At 41.6% G+C, this 15,312-nt stretch overlaps 2 protein-coding genes across 2 annotated transcripts in view; both read left to right on the top strand.

Annotated features, from left to right (window-relative positions):
- The window catches only part of gcn1 (GCN1 activator of EIF2AK4), a 29,400-nt gene extending 25,640 nt beyond the window's left edge, over nucleotides 1-3,760 (top strand). The window contains exons 54-57 of the mRNA XM_085367083.1: nucleotides 117-265; nucleotides 2,159-2,269; nucleotides 2,840-3,061; nucleotides 3,151-3,760. Of these exons, the coding sequence (XP_085223209.1) occupies nucleotides 117-265; nucleotides 2,159-2,269; nucleotides 2,840-3,061; nucleotides 3,151-3,276 (608 nt within the window). The 3' untranslated portion in view covers nucleotides 3,277-3,760. The remainder of the gene's footprint in view (nucleotides 1-116; nucleotides 266-2,158; nucleotides 2,270-2,839; nucleotides 3,062-3,150) is intronic.
- Nucleotides 3,761-5,875: 2,115 nt separating this feature from the next.
- Nucleotides 5,876-14,978, top strand: rab35b (RAB35, member RAS oncogene family b). The gene is made up of 6 exons (XM_085367885.1): nucleotides 5,876-6,170; nucleotides 8,480-8,530; nucleotides 8,637-8,760; nucleotides 13,314-13,438; nucleotides 13,604-13,728; nucleotides 14,397-14,978. Exons 1-6 carry the CDS (start codon nucleotides 6,119-6,121, stop codon nucleotides 14,523-14,525), a joined length of 606 nt encoding a protein of 201 aa, XP_085224011.1. The 5' UTR covers nucleotides 5,876-6,118; the 3' UTR covers nucleotides 14,526-14,978.
- The last annotated feature ends 334 nt before the right edge of the window (nucleotides 14,979-15,312 follow it).

Raw genomic sequence — 15,312 nt, 5'->3', positions numbered from 1 at the left:
GTATCTGCATCAAAAAAAGCTTCAGCTTGTTATTGTCTGCTGCTGTGTGCTGCATTATTTTGTGCGTTAGCCGAGCAGTGATGCCACGAGCTCATGAACGGTCTGCCTCTCTTTAGCCGACGTGTCTGGTGTGGACTGGATGGTGCGTCACGGTCGCAGCTTGGCCCTGGCCATCGCCGTCAAATCTGCTCCCGGGAAGCTGTGTGGGAACGAGTACTGTGACACTGTGACAGAGACCATCTTGGCCAATGCCACCGCTGATAGGGTGAGCAGAGAGTTTACTCATAGATACCCACAGGAAGATTGGAAAACAGTAGAAATAGTTGCCATTTTGGGAAGTGTGTTGTGATTTTGTTGTGGTAATGTCTCTTGGAAACATCAAGGTAACACAGTCACTTCTGAAAAACACCAGATCAAAAAATATATTTCAAACCACTGTTAATAAACCAATGTACTCTTTTACTATAAGGATTAAACAACTGAGATGTGACAGGCGGTAATGGAAAAATCACCGTAATGCCTCGCAGTAAGGTGTCACCAGTACAGCTTCCACTCTGATTCTCCAGGTTTGAACTCTGAAAAGTTGGACCCCTTTCCTCCACAGGAATCCTCCATAGGTGTTTTCACATTCATGTCATTGTCACTGTTCAGCGGCCCCATATAACCATTGTCATGCATGGCTTCAGTATAGAAATACTTTTGTATAAAACACTCTGAGTGCTGGAGTAGAGTAGAAAAGCGCTGTATATGAACCGGTTCATTCACTATTACCATACATCATAATACAGTGATTCTGTGATACTCTGTACGTCCAGATATTAAGTAACATAAGAAGGAAAAAAATATCCCCGCACACTCTAAAAGGAGGAATCGGGTATCTGTTTGCTGCACTGTGGTGGTGTCGGTGTGTGTTTGACTACTAACTTTTTATAGAAGCTACTTTTGGCTCCCTTAGTAGCAAGGGGTCATTTGATTTGGCAGATTTTGACACCGGGTGTGCTTCCCAGTGCAACCCCAGTGTGTGAAGCACTATGGACCTGCTGTTATTACATTTTAATAATGTTCCACTTGAATTAATGAGCTCACTGATTTATTTTCCTGTGCATGACACTATTTTAAACCTATGTGTTTCTTCTTCGTCACCATAGTTTTATTTCCATTAATGAGATGGTGTCTGTGGTTAGTCAGATTAGTGGAGAGCACCTGTTGTTTTAATAAAAAATATCAATATTTGGTTGCAGGCTATCAAATAGCGAAGCACCAAAAGTAAGTGAAAGTTAGTCACTTCATCTGGATACAGTATTTTCAGCGGGAAAAATATTTCATCACATCCAGTTTCAGCTGACTGTAGGTTCCCCAACCTCATAAACTGTACAGTTATGTAACAATCAGTGCTACTGCATAGCAATGAGCCACACAGTCATTTTCATCATGACTGATATGCAAATGGATACAGAGTACTGAGGACTGGCTGCAAACACAGCATTGTCTCGCTCTAACAACCTTACAATCTATTGCTCTAGATTGTCTCATTACTGTTGAGGGGGCGACCGTGGCTCAGGGGGTTGGGAAGCGCATCTGTAACCGGAAGGTCGCCATTTCGATCCCCTCCTCTCTGTCCTGGTCGTTGTGTCCTTGGGCAAGACACTTTACTCTTCCGCCTACTGGTGTTGGCCAGAGGGGCCGATGGCGCGATATGGCAGCCTCGATTCTGTCAGTCTGCCCCAGGGCAGCTGTGGCTACAACTGTAGCTGCCTCCACCAGTGTGTGAATGTGAGAGTGAATGAATAGTGGCATTGTAAAGCGCTTTGGGTGCCTTGAAAAGCGCTATATAAATCCAATCCATTATTGATTGGTCTATTTTCAATATTGTATATTTTGATGTTTTGTCCTTTTAATGCACCATGCGATTATCTTTTTTTGTGTGTGTTCTTAATCTCATTGATGTATTCCTAATGTAATTATTTGCATTTTCATTTTATCTTTCATATCTTTTTAATTGAATTTACTTGTTAAGTTTCTTTGTTCATATAATATGTTACTCTGTCTTATCAGCTTGTCAGTCATCCTTGTAGCAATTTCAGCTGCACTGATCGATCTTCTAGCCTTATCTTAGAGTCTTTTTGTCCTCATGCGTGGCATTTTGTTCCTCTTCCAGATTCCCATTGCTACCAGTGGGATCAGAGGTATGGGATACCTGATGAAGCATCATTTGAGAACAGAGGGGAGCAGTGGTGTTTCCCAGCAGATGATTACACAATTTGTTAAGGTAAAGCAGAGAATCAAACCCTGTCCACTTCCCATTTCTATATTTGTACAGGTGAGGAAGTGGGAGCAGTCAAGTTGCCAAAAATGGGCTCGTGCCCACTGTAATGTTGGAAAAAGGTGTAGCTGTTTAAATTAATACTTCTCACAGTAAAATTATGTGTAATACAAACATAGTTGCTTGTAGTAGAGTTATGCTGTAGTATTATCTTTTTTGGTTTTATAGCTCACGCTCATTGTTTTATTTAGGCTCACAGCTCTTCTTAGTCTTTAGGTAGAAAACTGAACACTAAGAGAAAGTACCTGCACAGTAGTGAGGGCCAGGAAGAAACTAAGCAGTGTGCTCAACAGGATATTCAGCATCTGTAAATGAGGAGTGTAGAAAACATTTATTTTTGTGTGTGAGTGATTAGTGTGTACATTTCCACACTAAAAGCACAGCATGAAAGCTGATATCAGTCTGATCAGGTGTTTGCTGTGAAGCCTGTGTATTTATAAGAAGATGATTCCTTTGAGTACCTCTTTGAACAGTGTGTATTGTGCCATTATATCTGTTGTCTGCGTGACCCTGCAGTGTCTTCAGAACCAGTCTAGTGATGTCAGACTGGTGTCAGAGCGGGTGCTGTGGTGGGTATTCAAAGAACCATCACTGCCCTCCGTGGACGTGAATCTCATCAAACCTCTGCTGAAAACTCTGCTGGACAACACCAAGGACAAGAACACGAGCGTCCGGGCCCAGAGCGAACACACAATCGTCAACCTGCTACGGCTTCGTCAGGGGGAGGAAACCATGCAGGTGCGACTATCAACTCCCTACTGTAATCTGCACACAGATGTAATCTGTAGAGCAAAACATTTTTACACGCTCCTCTCTTTGCATTTCAGACTATTACTGCCATTCTGGACTCTGCAAGCAATGACCTACTGTCAGAGTGTCACCGCCGGTCTTTGAAAAAAATCGCCAGCCAGCCAGACTCCAATGAAGAGATCGATGACACAATCCTAACATGATGGACTAAACAACGAAGTGCTCTGATCTGCAGAAAGCAGCAGAAGATTTACTGACATATTAAACAAATCCGTGTATGAGAACCTCAGACACACTGGGGAGCCTGAGATGAGTAGTGTTTTGGCTGTATTCCCCAGAAAATTTTGTTTTTGGCGTTTTTCTTCCCCCCCCCCCCACTTTAAATCCTTGTTTTAGCGGCCTTTAAGCCCAATTTATTTTATCATATGATGCACAGGTTGTTCTCTTGTACCGAGCAACAATAGAAGACACGATGCCAAATCTGTTTTGATATTTCAGTGTTTTGCTACTTATTTTACCAAAATGATTTCAATTATTGCCACTGTTAATGAAACAGAGCCCCCCTTTCTTTACCTTTTATTTGAACTTTGAGTGTGACGGTTATTTGGGGAAAGCAACTTCTTATAAAAACACAAATCATTCTTATGTCAGCGATGCAGTTGTAAAAAGGCAATACATAATAAAAGGTTCTGGATTTCATAATGTAGTGTGTTAAATATTGGATGCTTGGTTTTTCTCAGGTTGGCGTCTCTCAGACTTTGTCACACCTCACTTGAATTCCACCAAGTTCTCTGATTCACCAATTGCTGGATTTTACTCTTGAAGCTTCAGCAGACAAAAACTTTTGGCTTCCAGTTAAAACCTCGCCACTCTCTTGCTTTCTATGTGGCCTCATCTCGCTTTTCTACTCTGGTGATTTGGTCTGAAGTCTCCCTTCATGGTCTAGGTTTTCCAAACCAGGAACACAGAGCCTAGAGGAGATGCAGGAGTACATTCACATCTGAAATATTATCAAGTGGCCTTAAATGTCTGAAGAAAAAGGTTTCAGGATTGGTTTTCCACTTGTATATTTTTATTTATTTTTTTTATTTTTTTGTGTCCCGTTTGGATCTTTAGCCATCAGAATTGTTGTCTTAAGGCCAAGAAAGATGCCAAGCGGATTTATTTTACCAAGTGGATCATCATGGCCTTGCCATATTGGTCCATTTGATTGACCTTTTATTATAATTATGAATTTATTTTATTTTCGGTTGCTACAAACGGGACAGACATGACTGTGGGATAGGACAGGGAGAAAGAATGAAAGAAAGAGAGGGAGAGAAAGAAAACCAAAGGGGAGAAGAGACGGTGAGAAGGGGGGGAAGAAAGAAAAAAAAAAACCCCACCTGGATCACCTGTATGGAGAAAAAAAACAGAAGAGAAGGCAAACAACAAAGAGCAACATAATAAAAAAAAAAAAACAAAACCGCACCATCACAATAAACTAGCTAGCAGTAGATAACAGTAGATACTAAATAATAAACGCTATTGTGCAGCACGCAAGATAGACAGCGCACAATGTGCTTTGAGGCAGCAGCCAAGAAAGGTGTAGTCCGCGTCTGTGAACACCCGTGTGTACACCTGTGAGCATACCTGTGTGGATCAGCATGCTTGTATTCCAAAGGTTTCTCCATGTAACGATCTGCTAGGGAGTGTGGGGAGCCATAGCCCCGTCCACCAGGGTATGAAGCAGGTATGGAGGAGATCCAGGCCCCAGATATCCAGAGGCCCCAGAGTACAAGGTCTGAAGTCTTCCTTCATGGTCTAGGTTTTCCAAACCAGGAACACAGAGCCTAGAGGAGATGCAGGAGTACATTCACATCTGAAATATTATCAAGTGGCCTTAAATGTCTGAAGAAAAAGGTTTCAGGATTGGTTTTCCACTTGTATATTAAGAGGAGGAAGGGGAACTATTATGCCTTTCATTTTTTCTGCCATATGTATGCTCTTACAGCAGTGGAGACTTATTAAATGAGGCTAGTTTCAGTTAATGAGGTTGGTGTTTGTCCTTAAACTACTCTAAATTCCGTTTAAGGCTTTTTTTCCTACGTTTGGCTCTGTGTGATCTCACTGAGAGCAGATACCCTTTATCTCAGGCACACAGCTTTAAGTTGGCAGCTAAAACAGTCCATTTCAGACAGGATGCACTGAGGGGAAACGCCAAGGATAAATGTAAGATGAATAAGAATTATGTAAAAGATTAAATTGCCCATATCTGCTACTATAGAGCTGGAAATGCATCAAATTATAAGTGATATCGGATAATTTCTAGTTTTGGACATATTTAAATGAAGTAACAGGTACCCCAGTCTCTGAAGCCTGGTGTGTCTGCGCAACAATCCGGATGAAATAAAAGGTGGAGCAGACTGGAGAAAGGTAATTCAGCTACTGTAATACAAATAATATATAAAAACCATGAGACAACAGCGAAATAAAATAAGTCTTCCCCCTTTTAAGGCTCCAAATTATTTCTAGTTGATTACACAAAACCGACAAACTGAATTTCCTCTCTATGCAAATACGAATTTAGTTGAACTTCCTGTAAACTACTGCAATGTGGAGTTAAACTACGAGTTTAACAACACGTGCTTCTCAGTATTGTGTGGTTTAAGTTGTTTTCAGTGCATTAAAAAGAAGCATGAATCCTCGGGACTCTCCAGCGTTTCTCCTGGCATGATTCTTGTGTTCATCAATGGGATGGGACCGCTGTGCTGTAGCTCGAGTCTGCGCAGTGAGACTGGGTCACAGTTGGGTGCAGCTCCACCAGAGGAGGAAGCGGAGTTTCCGGCTGTTTGCAGCGGAGAGTGAGGATTGCTGACGCCGCGAAACCCCGAGAAAAAACGCCGCCGGCTCGGGGGGCTAACAGTTTGTGATATCCTTAGTGGTGGTGGTGTTTTATACCGGGGGGATCTGGGGTCTGGTGATTTTCTTTACGCACCGAGGGAGTCCGACAGCTAACCGAGCAAAGAAGCGGTACACGGCGGGGGTGAGCCACCAGCTACCGGCATGGCCAGGGACTACGATTACCTCTTCAAGCTGCTCATCATCGGTGACAGCGGTAAGCCGACGCCGGGGATGCAGGACGGGAAGTGGGCCTTGTCTTGTTTTTTTTTTACAATGGGGGAAGCAGAAGTACTATTTTAACCCGGCTATGTACCATCCGGGCGCTTTTGCAGTGTATTATTTTGTCTTTTAGGCACTGAAATTACGTGTTAAACGTACACATCCGCCATATTTTCGTGTCAGCTACAGGGCGGAGGTTGTGTGTCCGGGCTGGGCATGTCAGCCGATGAGGCCGGATACCGCCTCCAGACACTAAGGATTTATCTCTTGAAAATGTCCTAAATTGTTCTTATATCGGTTTAGACAATTGTTTTACCGCCGTAACACAACACGTACTGTGACCTATACCGTTCCTGTGGTAGTAGGATGTAGTTATGGCCTTTTGTTTGTATCTACAGTTAGCTAGGTTGTGTTGGCTAGCTATGAGCTAGGCTAACATGACAAGTCCTTGCCTGGTTATGTTGATAACTGTTAGTTATCATTTGCTGCACCGGGAAGGTTAAATGCTAAGAAGTTGCCGGCACAGATGTAAATTCAACTAAGTCCGGTTAAGATGTTGCAATGGGTTTTGTTATTTATTTATTTAGCTAGTTAGCTTGTGAGACCTAGGAGGTTGAGAGTGGAGGAATGCTGCACTGCAAAGACATGTTTGCATCTAGTTAGTCAGACTACAGTGAAGTGAGACTGACACCGCGGTTAGTGTCAACCAAAGTGCCCTTTGGTGTATAAGGTATAACAGCACAAAGACTCTGACTGCTTCTTTATGTTTAGCACCTTTTTATCATGTTAATAATTAGAACAAACAGCCACAGGTAGATGCATAACTAAGATCTGTGTATATATGAAAAAAAAATGTTTGCCCCTCTTGTTTTTAAGTGGAAAACATGCTTTAAGAAAAGCGGGAAAATAAAAAAGTATTCCACCCTCAGCAGCTAGAGCCTCATCCCGCTGAACTTCTTTTGTGAGCAATGGTCTTTGGATTCATTGACAGCTCCGGTCCTGGCACTGCCCCATCAGCTGGCTTCTCACAGTGGAGAGACAAGGCAGTACAGCAAGCCCTTCACTGCATGTCACACACAGGGGCCAGTGTGCCCTCAGCTGCAGCATGGAAGCACTACTGTTTGCAGTGCTGCACAGAGATTTTTATTTATTTATTTGGGGGGCTCTGACCTTGTGCCCTTGTTCTGTTGTCAGATCTGCTGCTGGGAATCAGATTCTCCACTCACTGAATCCCTAGTTGAACGTGAACACCCTCTAACCTATGACAAGTTAGAGGACATACAAAATTTCACAGTACACATGAACATCATTCTCTAAATGGAAATTTGAGCAACATTTCATGTATCAGATATGTATTACCTTTTTTTCCATGGTCTGTGGTTAATTTATGCTCCATTGATGTAGAGATATAATTACAGGCTGACAACAGAGGTGTCCTGGATATTTTTACACCTGACAGTTTTTTGGTTTTTTTGGGGGGGGGTTGCCAAGCTAAAGGCCCACACTACATGTTAAAGCTGATGAATGCTCTTCTGCTTTGAAGCTTTGGTCATTGTATGTTTGAACAAAACTCTGTAGTGCTGAGATCACAGGAACCTGATAGCTTTTTATGTGAGGACAAATCAAACATGAAATGACAATAACACAATAGATAACCTGTGTAACTGGGCTGCAGGTTCAGTCCCACCTCAGGCCAAAAGAGTGACTTCCTAACTTTCAGTTGTAACCTCACAATCACTCTTCCTCACACTTATAAACTAACCTCATTTTCAGTCCCTTTCTCTTTTTTTCTTTGTCCTCTCCTGTCATCTTTTATTACTCTTATTTCTTTCTGAATTCCACTGTTTCATATCTGAATTTTTTAAGAAGCCTCCCTGTGTCTGCCTCACTGAGGTTAAATCGATTAAGATTCTAGAGCTACCTTCGTCATCAGAATGAGTATGTAGGGTGTAGTCTTGCTTACCCGAAGCCTTCAGCTTGTACACTGTGCAGCAGGTTAGATCCGTGTTTATGTCTTGAAGAACTAAATCTGTATTTACACAAAGATTAGAGGAACGATTCAGCTTGACATCCCCCACTTTTCTTTTTTTTTGTGTGCGTGTGCGTGCCGTCATCACGTGCTGCTGCTCTTGGTTAGCTAGGATATAATATGCGAAACCAAAACTCTTGCTCTGTTGTGGTGCAAAAAAAAAGTGTTTTCAGACTTGCCAGTATCAAAAATGCAGAGTTGTTATAGTGTATATGTTTTTTGTTGTTGTGCCGCTGTACATTAAACCTCTTCCTGTGCTTGTGTTTCCTCCTCAGGAGTGGGGAAGAGCAGTCTCCTCCTGCGATTTGCAGACAACACATTTTCAGGTGCGGGGGTCGACCAAAGCAGCGATGTATAATCAGGACTCATCTCCGTTTCAGTTTCCATGTTTTCATAATAAATTCGATTTTGTGTTCGCGTGCCCACTCGCAGGTAGCTATATCACCACGATCGGTGTGGACTTCAAGATCCGGACAGTGGAGATCAATGGGGAGAAGGTGAAGCTACAGATCTGGGACACAGCAGGGCAGGAACGTTTTCGCACCATCACCTCAACGTAAGTGGATCCATTCACACACACGTCCCCCTCCTTTGCTTGGAGTTTTCAGGTGAAACTTTTTGTTTATGTTTTAACAATTAAGTCTGAAACCATGAAAGGCTCTTTGCGGTCCTGACATTAGGTTTTATATGAGGAAGCAGTAGAATAAGTCATTGCTGTTCTATGAAACTGGGTGGAATTCCCCACACATCCTAATTACAGATGTGAGAGGGAGGCTCCTTGTTGTGTGCTGTAGTGCTCCATGACGGTGCCGAGTGTACGTCATTACCCTCTTACACTTGCAGCGTGTTTCACACTGCTGTCCATGTGCCCTGAGGGTTCACAATGATCGGCACTCCCACGCTTTAAGAAGGAACGTTGGCCTAAATTTTTCTTTTCTCCACAGTTTACCTGAATAGACCAAGAACACAGACTGCTGTCTGTCCCAGAAGTTCACTGCTGTTCAGAAAGCCTGTAAAAACACAAAAAGTGCTGCTGCTACTCTTGCAAATTTAAATTTCTGTTTTTGAGAGCTTTTAAGCGTTGGTCGACTTTTACGACAAATAAACATGAAGTCTGTCAGGATATAGAGATAACAGTTGTTAACAGCATAAATTTGGTTTTGGTCTGTGCAGGCTTTTTTTTTTTTTTTTTTTTTTTTTTAATAGAAATATTATCACTTCAGTTTGGTCTTGTGGTTTGATGGCAGCCTACAGAAAGATGCTCTCTAAGCTTTCAGAAGACGTCCCATCATTTACGTCAACCCACATAGCTCGCAATACCACGAGTGGAAGTCTGGAGTCTATTACATTTTGTTTTAAGGTTGGATGATGCAGCAGTAGTAGACCTCCAGGTGACAGATGGTGGGTTAGTGGGCAAAAAAACCCTTGATGCAAATGAATATGATCCCAAACTAATGAAAAAGTAAAGCAATTTCAGCATTTAGTGCTCATGACTATTACCACGCCCACTAATGTTGCTTCAAACTATCAAACTATAACGATTGCTTTTATTATGGATAACACGTTTTTAGACTCCTAAAAATAAATTTCAGTAATCTTTGCCATTGTATCAAGAGAAATAGTCTGCATTCATAGGTTTCTATATTCATGACAAATAGTCAGTCACTCAGTGCTCTGAGCAGCACCGATAGGAACATCATTGATGTGACCTACAGCTTAAACTGCAGTCATCTCACATGCTCACCCCTTTTTGACTTTGACTGAAGCAGACACAGACTGCGCTTGGGAGATATTGGAGCGTCATTTGCCTCCCGAGTTTCGTCTTGAATGGGACCAGGAGGGCATGTTTGACTCTTATGTACTAGCACTGTTGCAGGGAGGCCAATCAGAATGCTAAAATCACCCAGAAAGCGTGAAATCCTTAACGCTTTAGCCCCTGTGGAGCATAGCCGTCCTAGTTTGGAAGGATTGTTGCGACTTGTTCTGCAGGAATCCCTCCAGCGAGCAGGCTGCCTATTAAGGGTGATTGTTCCCTGTGCCGAACTAGAGTGGCATGGTGCCTCATTAGATCCTAAATGAATGTTTCTGTGGAGATGGATCATGGGCAGTGACCTGCTGAGTCTACTCAGGCAGACTAACCTGAGGTGGTAGCCATATGTCAGTGAGCAGCTGTGTTTTCAGCCTCAGGCTTCAGTCACAGCATAATATCACTTTAACTTTATCTTTTTCTCTTTTAGAGACTTTTATGCTGTTGTTTTTCTCATAATTATTTACTGTTTTGCATTGTAAATAAAAGAGCACATAATGAGATTAACAATAGTAAAAAGTCCGCAGGTGGACTCCTACCGAGGGCATCTAGGTCCCATGTTCAAGTGCCAGCAGCGGTCCACCTGAATGATGATTCTTTCAGTGAGTTCAGTATGCTAACCCTTTACAGAAAAGGGTACATCAGGTTGGGCTGTGAGGCTGTTTGTGTGTTTGGCAGTTTAAGGTTCTTTATTCATGTGCACTGAGCAGACATAAACGCACAGCCACACACCGCTGTTGTGTGTCTGTCCATCATTGAAGGACTTTGGGGACAAACCCAGACAATAGGCTTGGGTAGTATCTTTTTACTGAGGATACAGTAGTATTGTGTGTGTTGTGGTGTTTGTTTGGTTTTGTCATTGTAGTTTTAATTAAACAATTAGATGTTTCCACCCATACTAGTCAGCACTATTAATACCAGTCTGCTAGCAGGAGCAGTGCAGAACAATGGTCAGTAAAGTAAGGCAGTCTGCTTTGTTTAGCCAGAAAATTAGACTCTACAAACTTCACTAATTGTAGCATGTATTAGAGCAGGGCGATATGGCCAAAAATATTTATAAAAATGTAACAGTGCAATTGCAAATTCCTTGCTGAAAGTTTAACCAAAAGGCATTTCCAGTAGAAATGGGCTGACATATCCTGAGCATAACCATGTATAATATCCACTGAAGTTAAAAAGAGGTGCTTTGCAACATTAAACTGCAGTGTTCAGTAACCCTACAAACGTCACTGCTGTTTAGTTTCCTGTCTTCATTTATGTTGGAAGTGATAGCAGAGCTGTACGTTTGATTTTTTTTCAGAAATCTCAGTCAGAACATGCAATATCATGCTTAGGTAACTAGCGAAATTAGCGAGCTAACTTCCGCTAGCTTCCTGCTAACTTCTAACTCCGTTAAATGTAATACATTTTGTTTTCATGGATGCCTGGAAGTTAAACTTCATAGTTACACCTGGTAAAGCAGCAATGCTGATCGTTTTATTAAAGATGAAAGAATTTAGACAGTTTTTAACTCTCAGTGATGCTGCAGTGTTCGTTTGACCAGGTGAATACGGAGTTTAGGACCCAGATTACTCCCAGATTTAAGAGCACCTTAGTCCGACAAATACGACACGACGGCCGCTTGCATTGTTCTGCAAAAAAATGTGCTTTGTCGTGTATCTGACGGACAAACACCAAACCAGTTCCACATCACTGAAGTTTCACCATTTTTACAAACCAATTCTGGTTCATCTGTTTCACACAACAATCGGCCATGTGCGTATGAAAACAAATGTACTGCGCACGCGCGTTTTACTCATATTCTATCGCGATATTTCATTTTCCTATCGTTGCCTAACATTATACCGGTATTACCGTGAACGGTATAATATGGCCCAGCCCTAGCATGTATGTATAATAAGAAGCGCTCTCCTTCCATAAATGAGGAGAACCAAGCTTGGTCTGTGTTGGCTTTACACTTTACTCTTGTATTGGCAGTCTTTGCAGTACAAAACATCTCATCAGATCACCCTTGTATCAGTTTCAGTAGTAAGAATAGTTTTTTTATGGTATTGAAAATCATGCCCAATAATGTTAATTTACATTAATAACATAGTGTGATGTAAATCCTTGATGCCACCAAACCCTATCAAAACAAGCTGTATCCCCAAACTGTCACCACACACACACACACACACACACACACACAGAATCCCTGACAAAAGTTTCTTTGTGTTTGTTTGCCGTAGTGCATTGGTACTGGGGATGCACTCTCTCAGATCTGGCCTCTGTTTTTGAAGCCAGTTCATTTGTCTGTGCGGTATAAATGTGGTGCTGTTGCTTTTTCCTTCACACAGTCATACACTCTGTCCTGATGAATGTATTTATTAAGTTGTGCCCCTTCAAGTGTCTTTCCCTTTGCTGGATAACATTAGTTATTCGCTCAGAAAGTTAGGGATGACTTGAAATTAAAATTATACCGAAGGTCAGGCCATAGCATACTTAAACTGTTACACGGTGTAGTGGTATCAAAAACTCTTCACACATCAATCCTGTTGGCCTTTTTTTTTCTTTTTCTTTTTTTTAAATTTTCCAGTCTGTTTTGTGTGTTAGCCATTTCTGCTGTGTGTTTTATTTTCATCTATTAACTTTAACAAATTATTTTTTACATATTTATTTGCCAACTTTAGCTTTAATAATTCCTTTTATTTGTTATTACCTTTACCAAACTATCTCTGCTGTTTATTCATTAATCCTGTCTAACAGTTTCTATTGAGGCATTACTTTTAGATTTATTTTTAAATTTGTCGGTTACTTTCCATCACCATAATGTGGTGTTCAGAAAAAATGCAGGTCAAAGGGTTTTTTTCCGCCACCGAAGCTACGTCCATGTTTTACCCTGTCTGTTATCCTTTATCTTTAGGTAATCAGTTATACTGTTGTTCATACTCTTCGGCCAACAGTTTTAGCGTTCTCTAGTCTTGCTGCTATACTACCATTTCTCTGTAGTAAAAGTAGAAGTCGTTATAACTGTTCAGCTAATTAGAAATATTTTATCTAACTAGTCACAGCAGACGGAGGCCCCTCACTGAGCCTGGTTCTGTTGGCGGTTTCTTCCAATGTCACCAAGTTCTTGCTCAAAGGGTGTTATATGACTGTTAGGGATTTTTTCTGTATTATTGTAGGGTCTTAACCCCACAATTTAAAGCGCCTTGAGGCGACTGTTGTTGTGATTTAGCATTATATGAATAAAATTAAAATGAATTCAATTGATCTTTTTCGCAAACTGTAAGCTGACTGTTTCCCCTTTCTTCTGTCTTTAGATATTACAGGGGAACACATGGGGTCATAGTGGTATATGACGTCACGAGTGCGGAGTCCTTTGTCAATGTAAAACGATGGTTACATGAAATCAACCAGAACTGTGACGACGTGTGCCGAATATTAGGTGAGTGCGCTCCAAAGAAACACCTTGGCACTGTTCTCGCCTCGTCTTCTTTAGCTTAAAAATAGACTCTGCCCTTCACTCCAGTGCACACCTCTTGTATTTGCTGGCAGTATGGGAATAATTTCTTGCTCCATTATTTTACACTGAGCTGTTTTCTATTTTTAGTGGGAAACAAGAACGACGACCCAAACTCTAAGGTGGTCGAGACAACTGACGCGCAGAAGTTTGCAGAGCAGATGGGAATCAGCCTTTTCGAGACGAGTGCAAAAGAGAACATAAATGTTGAAGAGGTAATTAGTTGTTTTGTGTTACTTGTAGCCTCAGACTGATAAGCTGGTCTGGAGCTGTTCGCCAGACATGCCAGGCATGCACAGAAGCTCTGTGATAACTGCTGATCAGCTTGTCACTGCACAAAGCATCGCTGAAAGTTACTGTTTTTGCCCTGACAAAACAATCTGCTAATCGTTTACTCAGTTAATTCAAGTCAGTGCTATTGTTTAAAACGGTTCACAATCACACAGCACAAAGAATAGTGTCCTTATTTTTGAAAAGCTAAGAGTGGATTTTATTACTTTTTAACCAAAGGCTGTTAATGTGCTCTTCTGCTTTATTGCAGTGTTAGATTGGCTTCAGATTTATAGGAATAGCAATGAGAATGGTGTCGAGTTTGCTAGCCTGCTTGTGTACATAGGTAAACAAATCCACCCCAAGACTCGCTAATCAAAACAAAATAACAACATCTATGTGGAAACTCATCATCAGAGGTTTTCCACCATTGTGAACAGCTGTGGGTGGATTTTTGTTGCCTGATTCTTAATTTCAGTTATCCAGGCTGCATCTTCATATTTAGAAATAAGACTCAAGTGAGGCTTTGAACTGTTCCTTTGTCACCATTATGACACACAAATCTGACCGCTCTAATCTGTTCATGCTTTTTGGTTTGTGCCTCTCTCGGCAGATGTTCAACTGCATCACGGAGCTAGTGCTAAAAGCCAAGAAGGAAGTGCTAGCCAAGCAGCAGCAGCAGCAACAAAACGACGTGGTCAAACTCACCCGGAACAGTAAACGAAAGAAAAAGTGCTGCTAACAAACTCGAAGCCATCCACAGAAAAGCGGGCGGCGTCTTCACATGCATATACACACATACACGATGGGACTCAGAGCATCTAAATTAAAGAGCAGATAAAGATTTAATAAATATATGGTGAAAGATTAAAAAAAAAAAAAAAAAATGACGGCAAAAATGTCCCCTTTGGACAAACTAATCATGAAGACTTTAATAAAAAAAAATTGTACAGATTTTATTAGACATCAGATCAAGTTTTATTTGGAATTCAGCAGATGGGCACTATTGACCTGAGGTCCTAATTTTTTGTTCAAGGATCTGCAACTGACAGCTATAATGCTCCGATTTGTATCCACTTCCACAACCCTGTTTCTCTCACATCAGTATCTCATCTCTCCTTCTCATTCCACTGCACACGGGACATTCAGAGTCGGGTTGGACTCTGCGTCTGAGGAGGAGGAGGGCTCACCTTTCCTGGATTTATTTGGGTTTGTTTTCTGGGGCGGGGGGAGGGAGGGGGGCAGTTTTTGGAACAGGTGTCTCTCCACTGAACATCTCCATTGAACGTTTCTGTGTTACGATGGCTTCACGCCAACAGATCATGAACTTCTAGGTTTTCTTTTATTTGACTTGTTGGGGGGAAAAATCACTTGGAGGAGGAGAAGGATCATTGGTAGTCAATCTTTAGCAACTAATCTGATGGACAGAACTGGTGACTTTTTTTCTTCTTTTTTGTCTGTATTTTGCCAAGTTTTCCCTTGTTTCCTTTCTAACTTCCAGTAGTGCTGAGCCATCCATAATAGATTTT

Source organism: Diplotaxodon limnothrissa, linkage group LG12, assembly GCF_057381915.1.
Source record: "Diplotaxodon limnothrissa isolate DT_005_m linkage group LG12, D_limnothrissa_male_GT1.1, whole genome shotgun sequence".
NCBI lineage: Eukaryota > Metazoa > Chordata > Actinopteri > Cichliformes > Cichlidae > Diplotaxodon > Diplotaxodon limnothrissa.
This window is presented reverse-complemented; position numbering and strand designations above follow the sequence as displayed.

Excerpts from the sequence above, each read along its gene's own strand:
- rab35b (XM_085367885.1), top strand. The coding sequence starts at position 6,119 with ATGGCCAGGGACTACGATTACCTCTTCAAGCTGCTCATCATCGGTGAC. Across the intron at positions 8,761-13,313 it reads TTTCGCACCATCACCTCAAC|ATATTACAGGGGAACACATG; the intron begins GTAAGTGGATCC and ends TTCTGTCTTTAG. Across the intron at positions 13,439-13,603 it reads CGACGTGTGCCGAATATTAG|TGGGAAACAAGAACGACGAC; the intron begins GTGAGTGCGCTC and ends TTCTATTTTTAG.